This window comes from Aspergillus affinis (genome assembly GCF_023601865.1).
Source record: "Aspergillus affinis strain CMG 70 chromosome Unknown NODE_10_length_487445_cov_86_957759, whole genome shotgun sequence".
Taxonomy (NCBI): domain Eukaryota; kingdom Fungi; phylum Ascomycota; class Eurotiomycetes; order Eurotiales; family Aspergillaceae; genus Aspergillus; species Aspergillus affinis.
The window spans coordinates 163,058-185,135 of NW_026515791.1; the positions used below are offsets into that span (position 1 = coordinate 163,058).

Consider the following 22,078-nt stretch of genomic DNA (forward strand, 5'->3'; position numbering starts at 1 on the left):
GATATAGCGGATGGATGTCTTGGTTGGGATTATAGGTCCGCTTTAATTTGATTTGGGCCCGTCTTAGAAGGAGCTTATACCGGCTAAAAATGGCTAGATTAGTTCAAACTCAGACCCTTCTGCGTGTCCTTTGTGATGTCAACTTTTCTCTGCTTGACAAGCCCAGGGTGTAAGATGCAATATGCTTTGCCACTCATGGGCGTATGGATACTTGAAGAGGGCTTGTCGTAGGCCGGCCTTGGCGAGGTCGTCGTCTTCGGTGGTCCCGCTAAGGAATTCAGCTGCAGTAGAGTCCCAAAAGAAAAAGACGCAAGTACCGTTCGATTGCTGCGCAAGCGATCTAAATTTTTTATTAATCACATCACTGCCGGGCGAGTGATTGGGGCTTACCATGACATAGTAGAAATAATAACATCCAAGCTCAGCCTTTGTGATTTCCGACGTGGCGATCAGCGGGCTCAATACCGCTCCTACGCCGTATAATCCATGGAGCAGGCCCAGTAACTGGTTCGCGTTCTCCATATTCCCAATCTATGCGTTCCATACTGAGTCGGCAAGACCATTGCCGAAACCTGCGAATATAAACGAAACCACGAGCACCGGGTAGGGTGGGTGCAGGCAATTCACGATGTAGGCGATTAGATGACAGCCCGGTGAGATCCAGGCCACACCCCGACGACCGAAAGTAATATGTATTTTGTGATTTAGGACCGCAGCTAGTGTATACCCCCTAGCGGGGATAGAAATATCAGGGAGACAATAGTGTAGGAAAGGTCATAGTATGTCTCTAGCTGGAAGTATACTGGTTTAGTCGAGGTTGTAGGCAAGGGATGGCCAACTTACGTATGGAATCAGGGGCTGTTCATGTTAGCTTTCATTTAAGGCTTAAATTTGAAGCTGGGACATACACCGTAGGCTGCATCATTCGCACCCTTCACCACTCCAGAAGGTAGCGAACACTTTCCACACATTGGACCGCGGATAGTTCCATTTCTCTGCTCCGAAGGTGGCATTGGGTGCTTCTGAAGGACATCTCTGCTCAAGATCGATTGTATCACTTTTCGAATTAGATGTTGACAATCTGTAACTTTGTTGTTAGAAAACTGCTAGGGACAACAGATTTTGATCCTCATCATCAGAGGACGGCCAGCTCTTAGGGTTGCTGCTAGGTGAACTCCCTATTTTAGCCTAGCCTGTTAGACCCTTACGCCCAGGCTAAGGAATGAAGACCAAAGCGTTGGACAGCTTGCGTAATTATTATGCCAGTATGGTTGTTATATTTTCTTAGTTCTTCAGATCTGCCAGGATACAATCATACAAATACTCCACTGTTGGCCGACACAAAATTCTTCTCAAAAACTTACCCAAAGTCCTCACTGAAAGCACAGAAAGGCTCCGCTGTGGGCAGACATAAAAGCTTCATCCAAGGCAGACAAAGTCCTTATGGATACGCAAGGCAGACACAAAACCTGATTGGAGGCAGACACTGTCCTTGCACAAGGCAAATAAACACCTAATAGATATTCCAGGCAGATACAAAGCCCTGATGGAAATGCCAGGCAGAAATAAAGTCCTGGTTGAAAGCAGACATAGTGTCAGTATGAAAAGGCGGACACAGTCCTCACACAGGGAGACATGAAAGCCTCATCAAATGTAGACACAGCATGCTGATTGAAGGCATACAAGGCCCCGATGTTGGACGCAAACAAACTTTTTTTCCCAATCGATAGCTTTGGGGCGGCAGTTGTTGGACCTCCAGTCCTGTATTGAAAGTCTGGATGCTTAGTATACTAGCCCTACCTGCTACCCACAAATGGCTACGGCATATATAGCTTCGCCCTCGCTCGACCAAAAAGGGTCCAGGCGTTCCTATCCCTTTTGAGTAACAACGGGCCTTTGGTCCAACGTGACACCTTTCAGCTTTCGTTCCTTAATGGGTGGGCATATGACTGATCAATTGCACATCTTCTATCGATTAGTATTCATCGCCACAGGGTCGTGCAAGCGAAGAGCCTAATATACCCCCAAACGTAACACATTGAAGGGCAAAGTTTAAGAAACACGGGAGTTTTTCTTGAGCCCCGAAGACAATCAAATCTCGTAGATTTTTAGATGCCTCAGGTGCAACCCGCCTTGTCAGTTTTCCGCCTACTTGTCATTTTATGGCGGCGTGGTCATTTAATGTATGCAAAACCCATGCAGAAATGTTTCTTGATCAACATATATCGTTGAATTTCGCGGTTCTTTTCATTAATGCGCGTCCCTGCACCGGGATCGCTTATGATTTATAATGCATTTTAACCCAATTCGGCTAGTTCTGACCGAGAGGTTCAATCGTCTGTACCATACCGATTGTAGCTAGGCATAGACGAGAACCAGGCCCCCTTCATCTAAATGATAAATTCTTCACATGTTTTGGTCCAAAGGGCAGAGCAATTGGAAGGTAAATTTAGTTTTAAATATCGCAGGCTACCACCCTATGTTAGGGCCCTTGTTAGTATGCTCCTGGATCAATCCGAACATATAATCAACTACAGATTTTTTCTCTTCCTGGTTAGAGCCATACGATACTTATGAGCAGTTCTTAATTGAGCTTGATGATTGAGTGACTGCGTCGCTCAGTATGGAGCATACTTTTAGGTCAATGTATTTCTAATTGTGTTCTAGTTCCACATGGTCTTCAAGATATATAACGTGCTACGTCCTCCCTCGGAAATTTTACTAAACCCAACACTCATTCTATCAAAGCAAGATGCCGACCCTAATTTCGCTCGTTTTATTTCTCTTTTGTTCCTTGTCGCTCGCTGAATATTTTCCTGCCACCCCGAAAGACCTCAAACGTATCACTTCACATGTGCCCGGAGCCTCGCTGTCCTACAAACAGGTACTAATCCCAAATGCTTTTCTTCTAAGTTCACAAGTATCTCACGAACATCTCAGACCAACATCTGTAACTCAACTACCTCATACAGCGGCTACATCCACTTACCCCCAAACCCTACCGATGCATCCCCCCACCCCAGCAACATCTACTTCTTCTACACCGAGTCTCTCCATGACCCTTCATCCGCCCCATTAACCGTCTACCTCGGTGGCGGCCCCGGCGCCAGCTCCATCGGCTCCATGTTCACCGAAGTCGGGGCCTGTATGGTCAACGAGGACTCGAACAGCACAGTTCCGAACCCCTGGGCGTGGAATAATGTCTCCAACATGCTGTTTCTGGATCAGCCGGTGCAGACGGGCTTTTCGTATGACTATCTGACTAATTCAACCATTGATTATACCACGTCGACTGTTTCTCCGGCAGAGATGGGAGCGCAAGTACCCGCTGTCAATGCTACGTTTAGCGTCGGGGTGTTCGGAAGTGGCGAGTTGAATGGAACGGTTAATTCGACGACGACGGGAGCAAGAATGTTCTGGGATGCGTTGCAGGCCTGGATAGTTGAGTATGTTTCTTTCTGTTTTCTTTGCTTCTCTTTTTCTTCCCACTTGTTTGGTTGCTTAAAGGCCGGCTGTATCTGGGATGCTAAGTCGTTGCGCGCGCAGGTTCCCCGAATATAACTCCACCGATAACCATAACCATATCAACATTTGGACTGAATCAGTACGTTTCTTCTCTACCTGGCTTTCCCCCATCCCCCCTGCACATCTACATACTCACCCACCAAAGTTCGGGGGCCGCTACGGCCCAACCTACACGTCCTACATCCTCGAGCAGAACAAGCGCATCCAAGCCGGCGAGCTCTCCGCCCAGAAAATCCACGTCGACACGCTCGGCATCCACAATGGCTGCAGCGACGTCGTGACAGAAGGCTCTTTCTATCCTGAATTCGCATACCGGAACACCTACGGCGTAGAGGTAGTCACTAAGGAAATCTACGAGGCCTCAAAGCACAATTTCACGAAACCAGGCGGATGTCTGGATCTGGCGATGCAGTGCAAAGAGCTCGGTGATAAGCTGGACCCATTGAATTTGGGGGATAATACACAGGTCAATGAGTTGTGTGTTGCAGCGAATGAGTACTGTTATGTGAATGTGTTGGGAGGGTATGTGGCTTCTGGGGTAGGTTTTCTTTTCCATTTGGGTTGCGTGCAATGGTGCTGACGATTTGATTCAGCGCGATATTCACGATATGGCCGCCGTGTCTACGGTCACTGTTCCGGCTCCGTATAGCGATGGATTCTTGAACCGGGCTTGGGTGCAAAAGGAGTTGGCCGTGCCGGTCAACTACACTGCTAATTCGAATACCGTGTACTCTGGTATGTTTGCATCTGACTTCGAGAGGCATCCTACTTCCACACTTTCTGCTACCGTTCAAGGGCCTCTACAGTAGCTAACGCCATATTTTAGCCTTCGGTAGCACCGGCAACGCCCTCATTCTCCGCGGAAACGCGATGGACGAGTTCGCCTCTATCCTGGCCCACGGCGTCAAGGTGAATTTGGTCTACGGAGATCGGGATTATCTCTGCAATTGTATGCCCTTGACCCTCTATTCCACCCTTGCAATTGAAAAAAGAAACTTGAGGAGCTCTAACACACACTAGGGATGGGCGGTGAAAACATCAGTCTCTCAATCAAGCACGAACAATCTCACGCTTTCAAAAACAGTGGGTATCAAGCTCTCATCACCAATGCCTCCTACACAGGTGGTGTTGTTCGTCAGCATGGAAATCTTTCGTTCACGAGGGTCTTTGATGCGGGTCATGCTGGTAAGTTCACGTATATCCTTCCACCTGGAATTACTTCCTAGTTCGTGACTTGGAATAAAATGGCATGACTGATTGAATGGATTATGTAGCTGCTGCATACCAGCCTGAAACTTTCTATCGCATCTTCTCCCGCATCATGGCCTCCAAGGACATCGCTACAGGCGAGGAATGGCTCATCGATGACTATCCGGGTAGGTATCGGACCCGGGGCCCGCATTCGAGCTTCGGGATTAAGAATGTCATGCCGGAGCCTGCGGAGCCGGTGTGCTATACGCTGGATATGTCGACTACTTGTACAGAGGGGCAGAAGGAGGCCTTGGTGAATGGGACAGCTGTGGTGAAGGATTTCGTGGTTGTCGAGCCGAGAAAGTAGCCGGATTGGGGGGTGTAGATAAATTTTCATTTCTTGGATTGTTTTATTAATGTCATTCGGTTTTTGTATTCTAATCGGTGTGTTTGTATTATAGACCCCATTCTTAAGTCGTCAATACTATTGTAACAAAATCTTTGCGCCGTCTTCATCGTCCAGAACGGCCGTTAAATTTCTCACCCTCATATCAACCGGTTGCTGAGTTTCTGTATCAAATGTTGCAGACTCTTCGATCTCTATTATGCGCTGCGCAGCCTCTGCGGCTAGTGCAGAGTCCCAAAATATTTCTCTCCGCTCACAAGTGGAAAGTAAATGGATTGCGCGACGGCGGATGCACGCATTCCGACATCGCTGCGCGGTGATAAACAGAGGCGGGACGACACCGAGTGAAAAGGCGAACGTGTGGTTTCTGGGTGCGCGCTTCCTACTCGTGGTTAGACTGTTTCGTGTTTTGTAGAGTTCCAAGTGAGACATACTTCCTAGATTCAGAGATGTAGATCTCACAGAGAGAGAGTATCGTTTCAAATTCACCGGAGAATCGGTCCCAGGCGGTTTCGGGATCGGATGGCCGAATAGTCAGATACATCTTGCCAATGAGATACCAGATGCGAAGTATGACATCGTCGTCATTCGTTTCTAATGACCATTTCTTCAAGTCTGAGTCCGAGTGATCAAATCGCGAATGCCACGTATTCAACGCAGACAGTAGCATGGTCGACGTAGACGCGGCACCTAACCCCTGCATCTCTACCAGACTATCCAGTTTCTCCCTCAAGATTGCATTCAGCAGCTCATCCAGCAATCCATGCATGTCCACTCGTTCAGATTCTGCATCAGCATGCAAAGCGGATACCATGGCCTTCGGCGCTCGAATCCCATTCTTTTTAAGCGTTTCACCGACCCCAATCCCCAAGATTTCAACAAGCTGACTATCCAGCCTCGTAAACAACCCCCGGATCGTGCCCCGAGACATAATCCCCCAAGTATCCGTCCCTGCCGTCTCCTCTACCTGTCGCAGCAGATTCAACCCCGAAGCGATATGAATCATCGCCGCGCGCCGACACCCCCGGAGACACTCAAAGCAGGCAAACAGCACGCTGCAAATCAGCGTCACGTCGTGCGTTTGGTTTCTCGCGCGGGACTGCAACATCCGAAGAGCCTTGCCGTAGTGCTGCGTCGCGAATCGCATTCGCTCAGTCCATTTATCCGTCGCTCTTCTCTTAACTTTGTCAAATTCAAACACCCGCTGCAACGCCCCAAACGACATGATCGCGGACGCTAGCACCGGCTCCTCGCCCGCCGCGCGCAACACCGCATGCGAGAAATCCAACGGAAACCGATCGCACGACTCCCGGACGAAAAATTCCAGCGCTTCTCGCTCTTGCGGGTTCGTCGCGAGCGAGAGATTCGGCGACGGTGATGGCCGGGGCGCCGTGTAGACGACCACGCGGAACCGCGGGCGGGGCGGTTTCCCGTTAGGAGGTGTGTAGGTGCAGGTCCGCTGGCTGGATGTGCAGCGTAAGCAGGACGGTTTATTTTCGTCGCATTTGATGCGGCGGGCCCTGTTGGTGTGGGTGTTAGGTATTTACTACTCGGGATGTTTGTTGTTTCTTGAGGGGGGGGATGACTTACTTGCATGTTGTGCAGCCTGTTCGTGATCTGCTGCCGCAAACTCGCATGCTGTTACACATCTTCCCGACAGTATTGGGAATGGTGGTGAGATTAAGGACTTAGTTTGAAGCTGACATCGCGTTTAGATGAAGGATTACCTAGCTAGCTGACTAGCTTGGGTTAGTCTGCAGAGAATAGTTGATTGGCTGCGCTAAGGGGTCTGGATCAGAAACTGATTCCGCTTGATGCCTGGTTCTATTTCTGATGACTTGACTATATTTCGTTTCATCTTGTGTTATCTTTTATCTTGTTGGATAGGTATTCCAATATTCCCGCCAACTAACATTGGTCAACGCCGAGATTCTGCGGAGAGAAATGTCTCTTGCCAGGGCTTAACATTTCAATGACCGGTGCTGTTTTGACAGGAAAGAAGAAAATATGAAAGAAAAAAAACTTAGATTCATGCCTCGAAGAACAAATGCAATGTCTCACCCTGATTGACAAAATTCAAGTACTCACACTTTGTTTCGTGGCCTGTGAATAGAACCACGCTAGTCCATATTTAGTTACTTAAAACATATCATGGCATAGAACCTGATTGGATTCCCTGGTCTCGGGCGCTATTGTAGATTTCTATATGGATATCTAGAATGTTTTAGTAAAGAGTCTAGAACGGGTTGAGGAGATGGTTGAATCTTCCCTGTTGTTGCGTGGTTATGAACTCGAGTATATCCTACAACTATTCGTCGTGACTAGGTTGAAAACGCGAAGAGAGCGATACCGCAAGGTCGACAGTTCTTTTTTGTATTGCATGATAAATATCGAAGTTTGAATCAGATCTTGATCCCGCAATAGAATTACCGCTCTTTCAAAACTGCCTCCATGAAATCCTGAATATCCTGTAGGAATTCCGCAGGCCACTCAAGAGCCGCGAAGTGTCCACCCTACTCAGAATTCAGTGAGGCGCCATTGACAAGAGGACTTTTAGGTGACCTACCTTCTCATGTTGCCGATAGAACACTAGCCGGCCCTTCTTTTCCATAACCTTCTTAGGCCTAGGCGCTAGTTTATGTATGAACCATGAATATCTAAACGCTTTGTCAATAAACGGCAAGCAAAAGGAAGGCTTGACGAGAAAAGTGTTTTCATGGAATTAACAGCTCTTTTATCAAAGAAAAAAGCATTTGATTGTAAACAGATGCACTAGTGGTCGAATAGAGCCCCATTCTTGGGCTTAGTACTGTTTTTTCGTACTCCGTAGTCTATCTGTACTACAGAGGAATCCATCCTTCTTCACTAAGTAAACTGAGCCAAGGAAAAATAGTCCTGTCTGTGTAAGAAGAGAACAAATTTAATTTTCAAACAACGCGAGATTAAAAATCAATTTCAAGATGTGATGGATTCTACTGTACCACTCCGTAACCACAATTTCACTCCAACCTGTTTTCCTCTATCCATTGTGAGTTTTCTCTCTTTTCATATGATAGTCTATCCTCGTGTTCAACATGAGATCCACATCCGCAACCCAGACCGCGAAAAGTAAACCACAAGGCTGTCAGATTCGACCACCAGGCTGACAGTCAGCCTCGTCTCAGGGGCTCTTGCTAATATCACCCACCACGAATACTACCTACCACGCACACCCACAGAATCCCCATTACCTCTATTTATTTTCCAAACAAACCATCCACCTGGATAAAAATCCCGGGAACAAAAACAAACCCAAATCAAAAACCATGCCCACCGACACCACGAACACGAACCCACCACAACCACCAGCACGTCGCACGCCCCGCCGCATCACCAAAAAAGGCCGCGAACTGCAGCGCAAACACCTGCGCGAGGACCAGACCGTCGTGCGATGGGAGCCGAACGGTTTAGTAGTATCCAAGGCCGTTCGGGTGGGGTTTCTAGGAGATAGGACGGTGACGGTGACAGTGCCGGTATCGTGGAAGGGGTTCTTGGGAGTTGTGGGTGCGGTGGCGGTTGGTGGTTTAGGGTGGGTTTTGAGAGGGTTGGGGAACTGATTTTGCTTGATGTTGATGTTGAGCTTCCAGGGTAGATGGGTTGAGTGCGAGGGTTTGTACATTCATGGAGTTTTGTATATCTACAAACTACGGAGGACTGGGGAGAGGGGATCCCTTCAGGATGTTCAAGGGTCTGGCCAGTGTAAATATGAATAAATCAATTCGGAAATTTCATTCCCATATTAAATAGACTAGCGTGACCCATTGACCGTGAAACCGGAACGATAAGAAAATATAATACATTCAATTCCAAACGCAGGCCATTCTCATGAGGGTATTAACGTATTAGATAGATAAAAGTAAGCCACTGTACAGCCATCTCCCCTTTTTGTCGTCGTTCTCTCCGTTGTCCGTGCTGTTCTTCCGATCTAACCGATCTAAGCAACAACACCCATCAGGGCGGAGCAGACCAGCATGGCCAACAAGCCCAGGCCGCTCTTAGAGACGGGCTGGCTCAGGGCGATGGCGGCGGAGTCGCTGGAGGTGGAGCTGGCGGAGCTACCGGTGGAGGTGCCGGTCTTGGAATCGGAGTCGGAGTCGGTCTTCGAGGGCACGGCGGCGGTGGCCGTCAGGGACGAGTTGCCGCCGCTGCAGAAGAACTGACCGTCCTTGGCACCCTCGTCGCGGAAGCAGTCGCTCAGGTCCTTGGCCGACTGCTCCTGGGCCAGACAGTAGAGGCCGCAGCCGTCGTTGTAGTGGCTGACCTTGGCGTGCTTGCAGCACTTGTCGAGGATGTCGGTGGCGTTGCCGGACTTGGGGAGGGCACAGGCAATGTCCTTGGTGGGGAGCTCCCACATGGAACCGGTGCAGGTGGCCGACGCGGAGGTCGCGGAGGAGGTGGTGGTAGAGACGGAGGTGGTGGTGGCAGACATTGTGATGTTTGGATTCGAAATCGATCGATTAGAGGATGATTGATTATTGTATGGAGGTATGATAACCCTGAACGAAGGACTGAGAATGGATGAAGAGTCGAAAGAAGAGGAAGAAAGGAGGCAAGGAAGAGACTTAATATACGGGGATGGGCTGATACGAGAGGAAGAAAAGAAATCCTGCGGGCTCCACTCTATAATTATCTCTCACTTGGCGGGGATTCTCCATTGGCCCTGCCCTCCCCGCCGATCGGCACTTCTTGTCTCACCTTCCACCGGTCGTTGACTTGTTGGCCACCTGATCTGACTGACGCTGCTTTCTGGGTGCTGCTGAACTGGCCTGGCTGACTACTCTACTCTGTACCCGACACAGTACAGAGAGCCTATTAATAGCATTGTTCGTGAGTTGTGAGTTGTTCCTGTCCGGTTCGGTCCCTGTTGGGTGTTTTGGTGCCTTGTGGATTGGGCCACCAGACCCGTCCGATTAGCCGATCGGGACCCTCCAACCGGGTGGAAACTGGGAAGGTTCAATAAATATTAAAATGAAAGGAATGGATTGAATGATACCCTGTTTGTTTCATTGTCGATTCCCCACTAGTGCTGTACTCCATATATCCATCCACTTCCCACGCCACCGGCTTCCCGCTGCACAATGCTGCATTAGCTGGTCGCGCTGCCAACCTCGGCACGTATCAAATTCAGAGCTCAGATCCCTCTGGCGATTCTCGTCGACGTGCGTAGTTAGACAAAAAAGAAAAGAAACACAGAGAATTCGAAAGCAAGGAGAACAGACTAGCTACCGCCTGGCCTTGATAATCGTTTCCAACAACTTCCTCGCCTTGTCGTCTCCCTTGGCAAACGCCGACTTGGCCACCCCCTGCGCCGCATTTGCATGCTTCTGCGAAAAGATCGGCTCTCCCCATCCCTGTGCCTGACAGGCCATCACCGCCCGCTCCAACAGCTCCCGTCCGACGCCTTCCCCGCGATATCGTCGCTGCACCGTCCACGCGCGGATCACGCCCACGGGGAAGTACATGTCCTGGCCGCGCACGAAGTGTCTCGCCCCGCGGATATGGGGCTCAATCCCCGCCGACGTGAACACGGGTCGCAGCACCAGCGCCCCAATCACTTCGGGGCCAAGCTTCGTGACGAGAATGTGGTCGCGGGCGCCGACGCGGGACCCCGCAGCGTGTCCCGAGCCTTCGTAGAGCCATTTCCACGTCCCTGTTTGCTCGGCCTGCGAGAGGTATGAGGCGGTTAGGTATCGCACTACCGCGAGACCCGTCATGACGCATCCGGTCCAGGTCATGATGATGGCGGGCCAGTCGTTATGATGGAGGCGGAGGACGTAGTAGCTGGCGGCGAGGCAGAGGACGACCGTCGCCAGCCAGAGAGGATGCAGGATCAGCGCTTTGGCGGCGGTCTGTCGTTGCTGGGCGATGCTGTCGGCGATCAGGCGCAGAGAGGCGACCTTCTCCTTCTCGGTCCCGGCAAAGCCGATTGTGAGAGGACGAGGGTTGTTTTGGACGGACACCATTTTGCGAGCGGCTTCAAACAAATGTGGAGAGTGATGATGGTTGTGGTTGTGGGCAGGTACAGTAGATAGACAGGTAGGTGTTTTGGGGGGACGAGCTGAGGTCGGCCTGAGGAAGTAGGCATCGACATGTGTTGACGTCCCTGGTGACTACCCTCACTTGCCTCACTTGCCTCCCTTGCTCACGGCCATGATCCCCAGAACTTGTAGGGCTGAGAGGGGTAGAACCTGGTTACTCAGGCTGGTAATGTTCTGCACCTCAGCGGGTATGCTTATCTTAGTGGCTGCCAATCCTGTCAATCGTGACAATCTTGACGATCGGTGCTCGATTCGACATTGGACGTTCGCCAACCGTCTCGAACATGTTCCCTGTGGACGATCCGATGCTTCGTCCATGGTTCATTGGAATGGACCTCCGCCCAATGGAGCATTCACCCCGCTTGGAACCAGCCAGGTTGATGGAAGTGGATGTCCAACAGCCTCTACGATGATGATTTTTGATTGCTTATCACTGCGCTCAACAGCTCAACATGTAGCAGACGATGAGTATAGTGGATGCTCAGATGGCCCTGAGGAGCAAAGTACAGCATGTGATTTGGCATCCAGACCTCCACTGCCAGCATCCGACGTTCTCCAGGTTGATGTCACTACTATCCTGCCGCTCTCGTACATCCCCAGGAAGGTGAACCCACTCCACAAACTGCAAAGCGCTGGTACACGTGGGGGAATCGACGGATGTATCTCGCTCTTCGGAGGAAACCCCTTCCTCTCCCTCGATAAAGCTGTATGTCCATTGAGCCTTCTGTGGAGGGGCATGTGACTCGACCAAATCCACCGATTGGTCTCTTCCCTGTCGGAGTGTCGGTGGCTGCTCAACCGCCCGTGAAAAACTGGATTCACTAATGAGAAGCTTGGTAAAGCTTACCTACCTAGGGAGCTCCCGAAGAGCATTCTCCGCATGACCATGACATGTCCAGCCCATCATCTGCCCTTTGTCAGGTTCCTATTTCAACATTTTCCACCCTTCAGTTTCCTGATATCGCCTCCACATCAAAGCTGTCCCACTGATCACAATCTCATCATAATCTTAAAAAAAAATAAAAAATAAAAAAAGCCCCTTTTTATGGCCGTAACTCTCACCTCGGGCGGCAACGCCGTCTTTCCCAATTACAACAATGAGTTCGGTCACATCGAGGACCCGAATGAGCGCCGTCGTCTTGCCCTCGCGGAGATCGACAACGCATCCTTCGGATGGCGTCATGCTCGCACAGTGGTCGTCGCCGGCGTCGGCTTCTTCACTGACTCGTACGATATCTTTGCTATCAATCTCTGCTCCGCCATGCTGGGTGTTGTCTACTGGCAAGATGCGGCCTCGCGTCCCGGCAAGATCCCATACAGCTCCGACACCGCCATCAAGGTCTCTACTTCGGGCGGCACCGTCTTTGGTCAGCTGTTCTTCGGATGGTTGGCTGATATGATCGGACGGAAGCGCATGTACGGCTTCGAGCTGATCATCATCATTCTGGCTACCTTGGCACAGTCCCTGGCCTCCGACTCCCCTGCTTTGTCTATCACCGGCATCTTGGTCTTCTGGCGTGTGCTGATGGGAATCGGTATCGGTGGTGATTATCCGCTTTCGTCGATCATTACGTCTGAGTAAGTCGTCCCTTATATACTGCGAGGATCCGTTGTCGAATGCTGCGTGTAGATTCGCAACCACCAAACACAGAGGATCGATGATGGCTGCGGTGTTTGCCATGCAGGGCTTCGGCCAATTCGGTGCTGCGATCGTCGCTCTGATCGTGACCGCTGGATTCAAAGGTTCCCTTGAACCTGCCGCTTCTGTGGGCAAGTGCTCCGGGGTGTGTCAATTGGCGGTCGATAAGATGTGGCGCGTCGTCATTGGATTCGGTGCCGTGCCCGCTTGTATCGCGCTCTACTATCGCTTAACGATTCCCGAAACCCCTCGATATACCTTCGATGTTGCCCGCGACACCATCAAAGGCAATGCGGACGTGCGAGCGTACATGGAGGGCCGACATGAAGGACACCCAGACGAGGTGAAGCGCATTGCGGTGTTGCAGGACGAAACCATCGAACTGGTCACTCCGAAAGCAAGCTGGTCGGACTTCTGGGCTCACTACTCCCAATGGAAGAATGGGAAGGTTCTTCTGGGTACGGCGGGTTCTTGGTTCTTTCTTGACGTGGGTGAGTTGGCACTTAACACTCTTGGGCACTTAACGAGGTGAGGGTAGTCCACTAAAATGAGCCAGCGTTCTACGGCCTCGGACTCAACAACTCCATCATTCTCAACGCAATCGGCTGGACCGGAGGCAGCAACGTCTACGAGTACTTCTACCGCAACGCCGTTGGCAATCTGATTTTGATCTGCGCGGGCGCGATCCCAGGATACTGGATGACCGTAGCAACGGTGGACCTGATCGGGCGGAAACCGATCCAAATCGGCGGATTCGCCATTCTAACCATCGTGTTCATCGTGATCGGATTCGCCTACGAGCCTCTGAAACACTCCAACAACGGCCTTCTGGGCCTCTACATCGTCGCGCAATTCTTCTTCAACTTCGGCCCTAATGCAACCACCTTCATCGTTCCGGGCGAGTGTTTCCCGACGCGTTATCGCTCCACCTCCCACGGCATCAGCGCCGCCGCTGGAAAGGTGGGCGCTATCATCGCGCAGTGCGTGTTTGGCCCGCTGGCCCATCGCGGTGCCTCGCAGGGCAAGTCCTCCACCGATACGCCGTGGTTGAACCATGTGATGCAGATCTTTGCGTTGTTTATGCTCTGCGGTGGGGTCACTTCGCTGCTTATTCCGGAGACGAAGCGCAAGACGTTGGAGTTTATGGCTGGTGAGAGTACTAGTTCTGGGTCGGATTCCCATCGTAGTGATTGAGTGCTGTAGGCGGTAATTCTCGTGTCTTCAATGGGGTCTACATAATACACAATTTGTTTGTTCGGGTGGTTACATAGCGTGTTTGCGTTGCTTGCATATTGTCGCTTGCATATCTTGTTGCGGTCTTCTGGTCGCGGTTGATTTCTTTAATGTTCCACAAGCTTCATATAGCTTTAGTTCATGCATCCTGGTCTTCCAAGGGTCACTTTCTACTTGTTATTCAATAATATAAGTTTTCTGATGTCGAAGGATAGATAGAGTCTCTCCTAACAGGACTGAACCCAATTCATGAGCAATGGGCTGGCCGGGAATCACCGCAGAATCGGCTGGATTAGTGACTGGTGGTTGATTAGGCACTACATATTGAATAAATAAGACATGTTTGATATCCTTTAGGTAGTACTCTAGCACCTGTGACTCTAAGAAGCCTCAAATTGGACTGCATGCTTCTCTCGATGAAACCAAATGGCCATGCTCCGCAACAGGTAATATGAAATAGGTAGGTCTTGTCAATGATAAGAACAAACTCCCCCCTTTAGATAACCTTCATCCACACCATTCCTGTCCATCCGCATGCCCACATTGGAAAGGGAAAACAGAAAGGAAAAACAGAAAACACCAACAACACCCATGACCTATTCCACCCCATAGCTAAAACCAACACTCCACCCACCAATTACCTAAGCAACCCTCCCCCCACCCTGCATCGGCGCCATCTCCTCATCCTCCGGCGCCAACGGATCCAACCCCATCTTCATTCTCTTTAACTGCACCAACCGAAACACATTGTGATTCAACGACCTCAACAACCGATTCGCCTCCCTCTCGTCCGAAATCGAATGTATCTCATACGAATCCGCTTCCACAGTCAACTGCTGACAGGCCTTGATGCGCTCGTCTCGGTCCTCTATCTCGCGGAGCTTGTCTACTTGGCCCTGTAAGAACACGGGTACCGGTTTGCATGATTCCTCGCTGGCCTCACAGGGGTCGCAGGCCTTGTGGGCGTGGGCTCGTTTGCAGTCAATTTCCGGGTTCTTGCCGAGTTGAGTGGCGCAGCGGACGCAGCAGGATGCGGTGGGGGAGGACTCGGGGAGTTGGAGATCTGAGGGATAGTATTTCCAGGTCATTTTGTCTGAATGATCGCACAGTAGAGATTCCTAAATCAGCAGGTTAGAATTGGAGGTATGAAGGGGGAGTTGGTGTAGCTGGTAAGGGGTTCTGTACTAGGTACAATTGGTTTGCTTGCAATAGATGGAAGGACTTCGCTGTCGGAACTCCTGCGGTGCGGTTGTAGAAAGCTGATTTCAGGAAGGATAGGTACGAGGAAAGGAGGGACTATTTAAATTAATTGATCACAGACCCCTCCCCCTCCGAGTGATTGGCGAGGTGGGTGAAATGAATGTGATCGCCTAGGTAAACGCGCCGCACGGTGGGTGAGTGCTATACATAGCCTCTACGCGCCACACAACGGAGACAGCCATGCAATCAAAACTGGTCTTCTGCTCTGCCAAGTGTTGCCCGGCGCTACGTTGGAGAATCCCTGCTTGTGAGCCTTCTCAATGCTATTTTGGATCATCAATACATGACTTCAACTGGTTGATATGATATTATGTTGGGCGCGTAAGTGAAGTCTCATCAGCCGCTGGAAGTCTTGGCAGCATGCATCGGAGGCATGTAGAGCGGCTATGTAAGTGACATAGATGTACGGACGTTCGTCCGTCTAGATTCAGATAGAGGTAGAGTAGTATGTCACAGGATCAAGAAAACAAAAAACATTATATGTATGCCACACGTTGATGAGCAGAAAAACATTATATATAGATCTAGTTTATTTAGCCTTTATCGCCAGCAATGCACTGCTCAAAAGAAAATAAAGCATCATAACCAGACACAGACAATAAATTCGTAGTATCAGGCTGATTCTATCGTGTATGCGTATATGCAGGTCTAAATTTTGTTGTATATCCGTAACCAAAAAGCAATATGTGTATCGTCGAATATATGGCAAAAGATGGGTATATATAAGTTGAAAGAGAAGGTAGCGAATTTACCACCCGCGCTTCTGTTTCCAGCGCATGATGAATGCGGCGACCGGGTAAAAACAGATGGACACGGCAATCCAGATGAAAAGAATGCCGAAGTCGAGGCCGATGCGGGAGTGTTTGCCGAAGAGGATGGTGCGGAGAGCTTCCACGACTGTGAGGTAATTTGTTAGTATTCTCTGGAATGAAGAGCAGGGGATGCGCAATAACATACTCCGATGCAGGGGCCAAGCATAACCCCATCTAAAGAACCCAGGGGCCAGATCTAACGGGTAAAATCCCGTCGCCACGTTGGTAATGACCCAAAAGATCAGGAACAGCGAGCTCCAGGGGAATCCCAGCACCATGGCCATGTTCTCACAGGGGAAGCCAAGCGCCGTCATGCCGACCCAGTTCAGCATCCAGAAGACGACGAAGGAGCCGCGGCCGTAGGCGTTCGGGTTAGCCGCCGAGACGGTATCCGGGGCGGGGTCGTTCGAGAAAGGGATCTGGAAGGCCAACGAGACGAGGGAGTAGAAGAGCGACAGGAAGAAGTAGGCGACGATGTTGGAGATGATGCGCCATGCGAGCCACTGGCCGACTTTCAGCGGCGGGTGGTTGCCTTTCATGAATTGCATGTGGAACGGCATAAGGAACGGGAAGTTGAAGAAGGCGATGATGATCAGATAGATCAGGCCGATCGTCACGGCGGGGGTCGCCACGGCGGGCGCGAACGGGCGGAGATCGAGCGTGCTGAATCCGATGGCCGGGTTCACGGCTTGCGGCACTCGCGAGATGTTGCGCGACTCCTGCGCGACCGTCTGCACCCAGCGAGGACCAAAGTCGGCCAAGACAGCGCGTTCCAGCGAGTCCAGAGCCGGGGTGATGTAGGCCATGTAGGTGTTCTCATCGCGGGCGCTGATGATGACGAATTCCACTGCCTCGGTGGGGTCGTATGAGGAGTTTCCGTTGGAGACGGCGGAGCGTAGAAGAGCGGATGCGCCAGCCTTCACGATCACGGCGGCGTAGGCGTGCTCATCGTACACTCCCTGTCGGACGGCCACGGGGTCGTAATCAAACTCGGCGGGCGATTTAATTGCGAATCCCACGGTCTGAGGGTTGGAATTGACTATGGAGGACACCATGTCGGTCACGGCAGGTCCCACGATGGGATCCTGGTCCTGGTTCTGATAGGGATCCAATTGGCCATCGAAGTCGACGACCCAGACGGGCAAATTGGACAGGTGTTCCTGGACCTTGAATTGGGACGACCAGAAGAGCGACAGGACGCAGAGGACGAAGACACATAGGATCAGGACTATACAGATTTGTTAGTTCTCAATCAACCCCCTGGATCGTATGGCGGGCGGGTTGCATCATACCCATTCGAGCCCATCCGAATGCCACTGACCGGCGAACATCTTTCAGGGCCGGATCAAAGAACGAGACGGGCGCAGGAGGAGCATCGATCTGCTTGCCTTCCTCGGCGGCACCGATTTGGGTTTTCTCGCTCGTGTCGCTCATGGTGTTCGGATTTAAGCTTTGGGGATCGGCAGTGAACCAGGTGGACGGAGTGACACAGCAATGCCAGGCACGGGGGACAGGTGTACTGTTTAATATTCTTCGATTGGGGAACCTTCAAGGAGTGGACATGTCGCAATTAGTCATATAAATGAGGGAGCGGAAAGGACTGGCCAGAAAATGCAACGAGAGGAAACCAAAGCGGAATCCTTGAGATGAGATCAGACAAATAAGAATCAAAAAGTCTGCGATCGGATGCGACCCTCGGCCTATTCCGACTCTTAACTCCGCCCCGTCGGCCTTCGCGCGGCCTTCGCGGCCTTGCGGCCTTACCAAGCAGCGCCCTACCGAGCGCCCTGGAAGGCCCTGCGAGTGGGTGCCGCTCTCCGACACGGCGGCCGACACTCCCCGGCACGCTGATTCGTGGCTATCTCGCAGGTTTCCCGGGGTTCCACCGCCCCTCGTCATTCTCTTATTAATTTATCATAAGTGGACAGTGGTTCTTCTCGAAGATGATCCGAAACTCGGGTCACGTGTCTACTGCTTCCGATTTACCCGTCTCTCCCGGATTGGGTGTTGGATCTTATCAGATCTCTCAATGGTTACTCTGTCAACTGACAACTTACAAGTAAATCAACAACGCCTCGGACGCTCCCACTTCAACGTCCGCCTGACCGGTCTCCACCCCGATCACTTCGTAATCCTCCGCACCAGCGAGCTCGCAGGTTCCGCCGCGGAAGCTCTGGCCCCCAACACTGATTCCTTCATGTCCCACTACCGTCGCAGCAGCCGCCGTCAATCGCTTGGCCGATACGTTGGAGTCCGACGATAGTCCAGTCAAGGTGACTTTGACGTGACTACGTGTTCCCGACGTATAGTAGTCCGAGTTATACAGCAGGATGCGGGTGGGGGTGCCATCCGTGTCGTAGATCACGTATCCGGCGTACCGACTATCTCCGTTGTCAAGCTGGGCGATTTGCGATGCGCCGGACAGCGCTAAGGCCGCAGTATAAGCCCCGTAGAACGGGGCGTTTACCGACTCTTGCCACCAACAGTATTGACCTGTGCCCTAATTCAATGGCATGATTCGTTAGTTCAAGGTGCTGATGACTTACAGTTTCCGATCGTCCCTTGGTGGAAATAGAGTTGCTATGCGGGGTTAATATAACCGAAAACTTGAAGGTTATAGTGTTGGAAAAACCAACCTGGATTCCCTTCATCGTGGACTGCATGATGTAGTCTAGGATCCAAAGCCCTGCGCCGTATGTGGGACTGATGCCACCGCCTCCTTGCGTGGCTAAAGACACGAGTCGTCAGCGTTGTTGGAAAATCTCAACGAAACATAGCTCACCCGAGTTGGTTTCTCCCATAATTAAATCGAGATTCAACTCCTGCGCTGCCGCAACCTGGGAATCAAAGATGGCGACCCCTTCCACTATTTCCGCGTGATCGATCAATCGGCTCAGATTGGCATTAGAAGAGGACTGTGGATAGAAATGATGGCAGAACGACCGCACGTATCCCGTTGAGCCAGTTTCTTCTTCTTTAGCTGCGAGGTTCTTCGCAGTGAATGACTCGGTATCGAAGAAGACACCAGCCTGAACGAAGGATTTCTCGTCGCCCAACCCTTCACTTACGGATGCCTGCCAGGAGACCTGCGATGCGGCGTCCGCTGCGGCAGTCCAAGATTTCCCGTGGGCGATAGGGTCACTTGATTTGAAGACTGAAACCTTAGCATTTGTGCAAAATCGGTGTAGCTGGTCTTACAGTTTGGCTCATTTCCCAACTCAATTGCATACAAGTTGGTCACTTGGGACTTGACTACCTTAGCCGCTGCTATGGTATTGTCGACGTCGTCTAGGCGTCGGTTCAGCCCTACAGTGACTTGTCAGTGTTCGATCCTTCCTGTTCAATAGCTTCTCTGGACGATAAATACCGATGGTGACTTTGCCCTCATACGAGCCTGCCAGCTCCATAAATCGGTCCCCGAAAGTGAGCGACTCGGGTGCATCGTCGGGCGAAGCAACCGTGTACTTCACTGCTGTTTGTAGAGAAGCATCATATAAGGCACGATCCCTTGCATGGTCAGCATATGGCGCGAATGCATGAATGATGATTATTCTTACTGCGTTGTCCCACCAATCCGGATCGGAGGTCTGGCTCCCAGTACGTCTTCGAGAGTGGCGAGACATGATTTCGTCAGTGGAAGTTTTTCGATATAATCCGGGAACGCGAAAAATTCAATCCTTATCAGTTAGTACTTATACAGGAGTATTATTATTTTCCGCTTTACGTACGAAACTCCCACTGGGGTCTGATCGATCTTATTTGCCCCCGCAGGAGGGGATGAGGGTATTTCGTAGGTGAGACCGTTGGCCCATTTGGCAGCTGTGAAAAGCCAGAGAAGCCTGAAGGAACGCATATTAGATTTGGTTGGTTTTTACGATTCAACCCGTAGAGTTCTCACTGAAGTACACTGAAGTAGGCCTACTCTTTATAGAGCTTATGCCGCCTCGAACCCCGCATAGTTCACAGTCATGAGAATATGGGGAGAAACCATGCGTCGCTCGGTTCGTAAAAAGACCGAGATATCTCGTTTGATTTTGCGGCATTCGTTTCGAGAGATATCGACGTCATCAGAGACCATAATAGGGCTATTCCAATGGAAGGGCAGGAACCCTATCTGCAGAGGGTGTTTGTCTACGGGTGAAATCAGTCGAGGTGGACAGTCTAGTGCCGGCGATCAGGCAGGGATCGGCGGGGATTGCGGAGAGTCCGATGCAACGAAGCAAAGTTATTCCACCAAACATTATTTGGGGATTGCAGAGAAGAATGATGTCCTTGAACTAATATGTCGCGAGGTTTTAGGTCAATAGTGGGAAACAGATGAATTGCCAGAGTTCGCGACACTTCATCTTGGGGCCACCACATGGGATGAGGATACTTAACAAAACACATTCAACATGGCGTCCCCAACAGTTCACATCTTAGGAGACGACCCAAATACCACCCATTGTCTGAATGCATGCGCCTACCAGCAGTCCGCCATCACCACATTCAGCGGATGGCAGTACGCAGCCTTCTACACATCTCGACCACAATCTGCCGCACGGCGTGTTACCCTTGCTCGACGGCCCATCCTCAGTCCCTCCTGGCAATATCTCATATTCGAAGACTACGAACAAACCACGGACGATGGGCATAATACGATCTCTATCGGAATCTGCGCTGGAGACGCGACAATCCACGTATCATTCGACCACCACTGCGATCTACTCAAATATCGAATTTCTCGACCCGGTCTCGCCACCGACACAGATGAATCGAGCTGGATAGCAAGCAGTTTCAGTTCCATCCAGAACCACCTCCCAGGTCAAGGGCCCAGCTCTTTGAAAGATGTCACGTATCCCCGTTTCCTTCCAGCCGAGAAGGATTTGTATTTTGAATGTCGGATTGGAAAGTAGGTTTGCAACCACCAAACTGCAGAATGCGCATTAACAGAAGCGAAACTAGAGCCGGGGCTGGTTCGGACATACTACACCGTTACAGCCACCAGACTGCAAAATTCACCCCCCTCGGTGCCTACTTGATAGGCCGTAGGTGCAATCCATACCCGAATGGGGTGTCATTTCACCCAGAAAGCAAAACTCTCCATGTCACCTGGACGAACCGCCATTTCATCGATTATGAAGGTGCAGAGGATCAAGAATCTACAGCACATAAAGCACAAGCTGGACCAAACGGGCCAGAGAACAATGAGGGTCTCTATCACTCGTATAGTCCTGATCACGGAATTACCTGGGTCAATTCAAGTGGGGAGTTGGTGACATCGCTGTCCACCGACGATGCAACCGGTTTGGATTCTCAGGATACTAGACTCCGAGTAAAGGACATTCCGCGAGATAGCGGGATCATGAATCAAGAAGCTCAGTATGTGGATGTCTGTGGCGGTGTTCACGTCCTAAACCGCGAGAACACCAGTGGCCAGGAGAAGTGGGTCCATTATTATCGTCAGCCAGGGATGGGCGGATGGTCATTCTATGACATCCCGGGTGTCTTTCCGACTTGTACAGGACATAGAGGGAAGATGGTTCATTGTGGACGGACGAATGCGGTTTATCTTGTCCTTCCGTCGAATACGGCGCATGAGTTGATTATCGCTCGAGTCAAAGGAGACATGCAGTCCTCGGAGCGAGATTTTGAGATTCTGTGGAGAGAAGAAGGGTACGTGGGAGAGCCCTTACTAGATGAGGAAGCTTTTCTGCAGGTTGGGATATTGTCTATATTCATCTTGCTGGAGAAAGTCCCCGAGGAGAGAAAACTTGCCGTTTTGCAGTTTAACGTGGATGATCTAGCTAGATTGTAATTCATTCAATGTCAAATAAATCATGTCTGTGCCTTGAAAAGCTCTTTAAATCACATCGCACATGCCCCACTAAATACAGTTCTCATCCAAGAAAGCCAAATTATCCAATCCGTGCTTATTTTACCGCCGAATAGCCAC

The 22,078-nt window shown here is 50.8% G+C and overlaps 8 protein-coding genes across 8 annotated transcripts; 3 read left to right on the top strand and 5 right to left on the bottom strand.

The window, feature by feature from the left end:
* Positions 1 to 2,752: 2,752 nt before the first annotated feature.
* KD926_000445 (carboxypeptidase S1) lies at positions 2,753 to 5,083 on the top strand (the record flags this gene model as incomplete). The annotated part of the gene is made up of 7 exons (XM_053096348.1): positions 2,753 to 2,884; positions 2,941 to 3,446; positions 3,547 to 4,063; positions 4,119 to 4,260; positions 4,352 to 4,474; positions 4,546 to 4,710; positions 4,800 to 5,083. 7 exons carry the CDS (start codon positions 2,753 to 2,755, stop codon positions 5,081 to 5,083), a joined length of 1,869 nt encoding a protein of 622 aa, XP_052959515.1.
* Positions 5,084 to 5,200: 117 nt separating this feature from the next.
* Positions 5,201 to 8,780, bottom strand: KD926_000446 (uncharacterized protein; the record flags this gene model as incomplete). Its single annotated transcript, XM_053096349.1, has 5 exons — positions 5,201 to 5,504; positions 5,557 to 6,642; positions 7,553 to 7,635; positions 7,689 to 7,779; positions 8,566 to 8,780. 5 exons carry the CDS (start codon positions 8,778 to 8,780, stop codon positions 5,201 to 5,203), a joined length of 1,779 nt encoding a protein of 592 aa, XP_052959516.1.
* A 315-nt stretch (positions 8,781 to 9,095) lies between these two features.
* On the bottom strand, positions 9,096 to 9,590 carry KD926_000447 (uncharacterized protein; the record flags this gene model as incomplete). The annotated part of the gene is made up of 1 exon (XM_053096350.1): positions 9,096 to 9,590. One exon carries the CDS (start codon positions 9,588 to 9,590, stop codon positions 9,096 to 9,098), a length of 495 nt encoding a protein of 164 aa, XP_052959517.1.
* A 793-nt stretch (positions 9,591 to 10,383) lies between these two features.
* Positions 10,384 to 11,124, bottom strand: KD926_000448 (uncharacterized protein; the record flags this gene model as incomplete). The annotated part of the gene is made up of 1 exon (XM_053096353.1): positions 10,384 to 11,124. One exon carries the CDS (start codon positions 11,122 to 11,124, stop codon positions 10,384 to 10,386), a length of 741 nt encoding a protein of 246 aa, XP_052959518.1.
* A 1,120-nt stretch (positions 11,125 to 12,244) lies between these two features.
* Positions 12,245 to 14,032, top strand: KD926_000449 (phosphate permease; the record flags this gene model as incomplete). The annotated part of the gene is made up of 3 exons (XM_053096354.1): positions 12,245 to 12,777; positions 12,830 to 13,329; positions 13,395 to 14,032. 3 exons carry the CDS (start codon positions 12,245 to 12,247, stop codon positions 14,030 to 14,032), a joined length of 1,671 nt encoding a protein of 556 aa, XP_052959519.1.
* Positions 14,033 to 14,712: 680 nt separating this feature from the next.
* KD926_000450 (uncharacterized protein) lies at positions 14,713 to 15,159 on the bottom strand (the record flags this gene model as incomplete). Its single annotated transcript, XM_053096355.1, has 1 exon — positions 14,713 to 15,159. One exon carries the CDS (start codon positions 15,157 to 15,159, stop codon positions 14,713 to 14,715), a length of 447 nt encoding a protein of 148 aa, XP_052959520.1.
* A 920-nt stretch (positions 15,160 to 16,079) lies between these two features.
* Positions 16,080 to 19,996, bottom strand: KD926_000451 (steroid monooxygenase; the record flags this gene model as incomplete). The annotated part of the gene is made up of 10 exons (XM_053096356.1): positions 16,080 to 16,228; positions 16,289 to 17,371; positions 17,436 to 17,662; positions 18,201 to 18,643; positions 18,690 to 18,871; positions 18,926 to 19,297; positions 19,342 to 19,449; positions 19,511 to 19,650; positions 19,701 to 19,820; positions 19,872 to 19,996. 10 exons carry the CDS (start codon positions 19,994 to 19,996, stop codon positions 16,080 to 16,082), a joined length of 2,949 nt encoding a protein of 982 aa, XP_052959521.1.
* Positions 19,997 to 20,537: 541 nt separating this feature from the next.
* Positions 20,538 to 21,940, top strand: KD926_000452 (BNR repeat-containing protein; the record flags this gene model as incomplete). Its single annotated transcript, XM_053096357.1, has 2 exons — positions 20,538 to 21,034; positions 21,088 to 21,940. 2 exons carry the CDS (start codon positions 20,538 to 20,540, stop codon positions 21,938 to 21,940), a joined length of 1,350 nt encoding a protein of 449 aa, XP_052959522.1.
* Between the last annotated feature and the right edge of the window lie 138 nt (positions 21,941 to 22,078).